Here is a 6044-nt window from a genome sequence, read left to right on the forward strand (position 1 = left end):
AGCATTAGAACCTTATTTTCCTCCTTCTGAAATTAATCAATATTTTGAGATGACTTTCTGGCTGGAGGCAGAAAACAGGAATCATTTCAGAATAATTGAGTCAGCTCAGAAATGAGTCAAACCTAGCTGGGCACTGGGCTCAGTAGTTGACTGGTCACAAATATCTGCAGTGGCCTCATGATTGGCAGCCTTGCACAAAGAAAGATCAACCTTGGTGCTTTCCCAGTTTCCAGGTAAGTCACATGGATCCCAGGCATTGGGCACTCATCTGCCTTCCTAAAAAACCTGCAAAGCCACTATCCAGTTGTTCATTCTTTTTTTCTTTTTTTAAAAAAATATTTATTTTTATAGTTGGACACAATACCTTTATTTCACTCATTTATTTTTTACATGGTGCTGAGGGATCAACCCCAGGGTCCCACACGTGCCAGATGAGTGCTCTACCGCTGAGCCGCAACCCTAGCCCCTATATTAACTTATCTTGTAGAACTCTAATTGAGAAAGGAAGTGGACCTTTCTCAAGCAATAACTGACCTGAGGCACAGCATCCAATCCCCAATACCACAAAAACAATAAAGACCAGAATAGTTCATTTGCTTCTGTTTTAAATAAGATCCTGGTGTACAGGAAAGTTAAGCAATTTGCCAAATGAAGGGGTTCGCTGTGCCACTAGAAGAGGTGCTGGTTTCATTAGCACATGATGAAGAAGAAAATGGGGGAGGTGTGTATCTATTAGGAATGACTTCACTGTAAATAGTAATTAAGTGGAAATGTGGTATTTATTTAAAGATGTGAATTTTGTTTTCCTGGGAATCTCACTTACATAGGAAACCTGTATCCAATGACTGAACAAATCAATTACTATTAAACCTGTTGGGAAGCAGTGGCTTTTAAGCTTCTGTTGTTGATAGCAGAATCTTTGTCAGAACATTCAAATACTTCAAATAAGTGATGGAGACCAAGGTATAGTAGGTTACTGGCTCTTTCTGAAAATTGAACATGCCATTCAGCACCCACTTTTTACTGCAAGGAATGTGGGCCCATCAATATCAGATCTTTTTTCCTTTAAAATTATTAGTTGTTGATGGACCTTTATTTATTTATGGTGCTGAGACTTGAACCCAGTGCCTCACAAGTGCTAGACAAGGGCTCTACCACTGAGCCACTACCCCAGTTCTAATTTTTTTTAAAACACTTATTTTTTAGTTGTAGTTGGACACAGTACCTTTATTTCACTTATTTATTTTTATATGGTGCTGAGGATTGAACCCATGGTCTCACATGTGTGAGGCGAGCACTCTACTGCTGAGCCACAGCCCTCCCACCACCACTTTTTTTTTTTTTTGGCTGCTAGGGATTGAACCCAGGGCCTTGTGCATGTAAGGCAAGCACTGTACCAGCTGAGCTATATCCCCAGCCCCTGGTCTTATTTTTAATGCCATTATTTTCAATCTTCCCAGCAATCATGAAGCATTTTACCTGGGTTTCAAGCCCCAGTATGACACGGGGAAAAAAAAAAAGACATATTAAAAGAAAAAAGAAAGTCCAGTGGTTACCTTTATGGTTGGTTTTTATTTTTGTTCTCCAAGTTGTCTTAAATGAATGCACAATCCCATTAAAAATACCAACACACTTAAGGTCTGATAAGATCACTCTTCAAGGCCACAGTTAAGATAGATTAAGACCAACTCTCGTAGTATGAGTAAATATTTGTTGTTTCTAGCTCTGGGATGGATGCCAGGATTCTTTTAGTCCTTTCCTAAAATAATCTTTTAACTTAGCCTTCATATACAGGCAGCCTTTGCCCAGGTATTCATGTTATTCCTGCCCTTATGTGACAAAATTCAAATCCCATTAGGGACAGGCAGAGTGGCACACACCTGTAATCCCAGTGACTTGGAGGCTGAGGCAGAAGGATCCAAAGTTGGAGGCCAGCCTCAGCAAGTAGCAAAACCCTATCTCTAAATTTAAAAAGAAGAGATGGAGATGTATTTCAGTGCTAGAGCCCTTGTCTAGCTTGCGTGAGACCCTGGGTTCAATTCCTTGTACCAGTGGCAAAGAAAAATAGATTCTGAAAATTAATTACCACTTACCTCATAGTTGTTGGGAGAATCTATAAACTGTAGATGAAATATTTGGTCTACTCCCGATCATAGCTCCTTTATCCTGGAGCAGTGACCATAAATCAAGAATATGCTGTTCCCTTGTTCTCCCATTCTTGACCTTGTCCACTGCCCTAGAAGCCCCATTCTCTCCAATGGTAACTTTGAGCTTCTGGGTTTTGTAGATGTCTGTACTTGAGATCCGACAACATAGCAGAAGGCAACTGTGCTGAAGAACTACTGCAAAACTCCCATCATGTGGTGGAAGAGTATTTTGTGGCCCCCCCAGGTATGTGTGGCATTGGGAGGGCAGTAGAGTCCAGGTATCATACTTACTCTATGGTGTAGTAAGCAATGGGAAACAGCAAAACAGGACTGGGAGTTTATGGTGGGTGGCAAATCTGAAGCACTGCCTAAGGAAATAGCTGGCATTCACTGCTTCTTTTGAGACCATCAAGCAGGAATGTGAGCCCATTTTTCCAGAGAATGTGGGTATCTGGCATTTTTGTAAGATATTTGCAAAATTTTAATTGTTGGCAATCAATTCAAATTAAAAACAATGAAGTACTATGCAGGCCAAATAAAATATACCTACAAGCCAGATTCCTGGAGACTGTCATCTTTAACCTTACTGTAGGAGCTTTAAAAGAACTCCAGGCCAATAAAATCCAGAATCATGGGTAGGTTGAGTGTTTTTATCTCCTGTGCATATGTGTCAGTACTCAGAGCTGCTGCACCCCTTTGGCAATTGAGAATGGGACATCTCTTGGGGGAGAAGCGTTCTGGGCAGCCTCCACATAAAACATCAGCTCTAGTCAGTGCAGAGGTTACCTCTTCAAGGGACTCATTAAGACCATCCAGGTTAGGACAGTTCTGGTTGCCACAAGGATAGAAAGGCAGGCTAGCAAACTTACGACCTAATTCTAAAACATGCCTTTGATTCGCTTAGAGACAAGAAATTTTATAAACTTCTCACTGCTTTAGCAGATGATTACTGATCAAATACGTACTAACTTCCAAACAAACCTTGCTTCAGACCACTTGTTGGAACAAAATGAATGCAGTCTATCTCTACTCCTTATTGAAAAGTGTGCATTAACTTGGCTTTACTTATAACTGTAATTCTTTCAGATACCCAGGAAAATGGGATTGAAGCCACACTTACTTCCATGAAAAACAAGTGATTAGTTAGATCTGGCTAGAGCCAGGTAGATAGTAGGTTCAGCTGTAACATTCTTTCCTATTGTTTTCAAACAGCTGGGTGAACAACTGCCCTTCCCAACAGACTCGAGTAGTCATTCTGGGAAGGGGATATCCCATGAGCATGTGGAAGAGCAATGATGGTATTTTGTTACTGTGAACCCTATCGTTCCCACTTTTTTAATCACCTGAAAAAAATGGATGTTTAAGCATTTCTTAGTATCTGACTCTTCTGAAGACAGAACTGGAAAAAATCTGGCCAAAACAAGGCACTGAATTCCTGATGGTAAAGAACAAGTCAGCTTCCAAGGAAATCAATCTTGTACTTGCTTGCAGACCTGTTCAGTATGGAAAACATTATTTCCTCCTAAAAAACTGTCTACCGAACTATATAAGTGAACTTGTATATATATATATATATATATATATATATATATATATATATATATATATATATATAAACTCTGGTAGAATATTAATAAAAATCTGATAGACAGTATCTGATTACTGTGACAACCTGAGTTGTCATCTATCTTTCCCTTACCAGTTGTACTTACATTTGTTCTTGGGTATTCACCTTATTCAGAAAAAGAGGACTAACTTTCTGCTCAGGTCTTAAAAGTGTTCAAATTGGCTGGGTGTGGTGACACACCTGTAATTCCAGCCACTTAAGAGGCTGAGGGAGGAGTACCACAAGTTCAAGACCACCCTCAGCAACTTAGTGAGGTCCTGTCTCAAAATTAAAAAAAAAAAAAAAAAGTAGATTATAGCTTGAACTCTTAACCTAAAACCTTCTTCTATCCCACAAAGTGATTATATGCAAATATGTTACTAGTTTCTCTTTCTGGAAAAAAAAAAAAAAACTTATAAAAATAAAAATAGTCCTGGAGCAGGCTGCAGTGGCCATCACTTGTAATCCCAGTGGCTCAGGAGGCTGAGGCAGGAGGATCCCAAGTTCAAAGCCTGGGGATGTGGCTCAGCGGTTAAGCAACCATGGGCTCAATTCCTGCTACCAAAAGAGGGAAAAAAAAAAAAAAAAAAGCCCTGGGCATTTTGATTCTTCCCATTCCCTTATCTGCAATGCTCCCTTTTTTTTCTTTTAGCCAATTTAATTTACAAAGTTGGCCTTGAATTAGAATTTTGAATCTGTACTTGAGGTTGAAGTTCTCAAACCACTATCAGAGCAACTATCATCCCCAAGTAAAACAATCTATATCTACTCCTTACCAACTGGGTACAAAAGGCTGACACAGGAGGATCCCAAGTTGGAGGCCAGCCTGAGCAATTTAAAAAGACCCTAAGCAAAATAAATAAAAAGGGGCTGGGGATGTAGCTTAGTGGTAAAAGCACCCCTAGGTTCAATTCCCAGCATCAAAATACAAAAACAAATTTGGTACAAGGTGCTCCTATGACTCAATGATTTTTTTTTCCTTAAACCAGTGTACCTCTTAGGTGAAATCTATGTACTTAATCAAGGACAACAACACATGTCAATTACTAAACGTTTAAAATATATTTCTAAACAGAATGGGCCGACTCAGTCACAGTAACTGCTGATCTCCATAGCAGAGCAACCCACAAAGACATAGCACTGATTTTTTTCCCATAATCAGGGGTGAAAAATATACAACTTGTTTCTGAACCAAAACCACAATTTCTGCAGTTTAAACATTTCACTACTAATATGGCCCTGGTAGAAATTATGTAGTTTTCTTTTTCCTTAAAAAAAAAATTAAAAAAATTTCCTAAGACGCTAAATCATCAATCTGGAATGTAGATTCTGAGCACAAAGCAGCTCAGTTCTTCTAAAAAATAAAGAAAAAAATTCCCATCACCTGTCTCAGTAGGGCCTGAAAGGAGAGAAGTAGTGTGGGGAACCCCTGCTTTGGTATGGAGAGTCACGGCCCCTTGACCCAGACCGAGACCATGAGTAGCCATAGCTGGTGCTTCTCTCAGGATAAACTCGGATGTAAGAAGTTTCACCCTCATGAGAGCGGAATTTGGTGTCATCCAGTTTACGCAGGGCATATTCCATGTCTTCTTTTCTGAGATATTCAACCATCCCCATTCCATCCTTCTGCACATCTGCATAACAGACATCCCCAGCTTCTCGCATGTGATCTTTCAGGTCCTGCCAGCTGCCTGAAGGAGGAAGTCCTGAAACAAGAACTCGGAAATCAGATCTTCTTGTAGGAGGGCCATTCCTCCCACCACGGGGCCACCCACCCCGACCTCCATAAGTCCTGGGGAACTCCACACGAAGCAGACACTGGCCATAATCATAACCGTTCCTTCCATAAATTGCATCCTCAGCATCTCGGGGGTCCTCGAAGCGCACGAAGGCGAAAGGCACTAGGCCATGCCGGTTCTTGAGCTCGATCTCGCGGATTCGGCCATACTTGTAGAACAGGTCCTCCAGGTCCTTCTCGCGCACATCTGTCGGAAGGTTTCCCACGTAGATGCGCCCGTCGCCCTCGCCGCCGCGCTCGTCCGCCCAGCCCGACATCAGCACCGCCCGACGCCGCGGGCCCGCCGCAGCCCACGTCGCGCAGCCGCCGCCGCCTCAGCCCGAGTTCCCCGGCAGCGTCCCCGCGGGCTCCGAGGCGCTCAGCCGCACAGCATTGTGGGAACGCGGAGCGGAAGCCCAGTTGTTCATTCTTAATAGTTGCTGAACACTCTGTGCTTTTCAAGGCGAATAAATAAATAAATAACAGCATCATGACTGCTCACCCCAGCCTGCTT

At 41.8% G+C, this 6044-nt stretch overlaps 1 protein-coding gene across 1 annotated transcript; it reads right to left on the minus strand.

Annotated features, from left to right (window-relative positions):
• Positions 1-4792: 4792 nt before the first annotated feature.
• On the minus strand, positions 4793-5823 carry LOC124091847 (serine/arginine-rich splicing factor 9-like). Its single transcript, XM_046443064.2, has one exon. It carries the CDS (start codon positions 5806-5808, stop codon positions 5143-5145), a length of 666 nt encoding a protein of 221 aa, XP_046299020.1. The 5' UTR covers positions 5809-5823; the 3' UTR covers positions 4793-5142.
• Between the last annotated feature and the right edge of the window lie 221 nt (positions 5824-6044).

This window comes from Marmota monax, unplaced genomic scaffold (assembly GCF_021218885.2).
Source record: "Marmota monax isolate L192 unplaced genomic scaffold, Marmota_monax_Labrador192_F-V1.1 WCK01_AAM20220418_F8-fsc01515, whole genome shotgun sequence".
NCBI lineage: Eukaryota > Metazoa > Chordata > Mammalia > Rodentia > Sciuridae > Marmota > Marmota monax.

What these genes read in the sequence shown, in the direction of transcription:
- LOC124091847 (XM_046443064.2), bottom strand. Translation starts at nt 5,808, where the DNA reads ATGTCGGGCTGGGCGGACGAGCGCGGCGGCGAGGGCGACGGGCGCATC.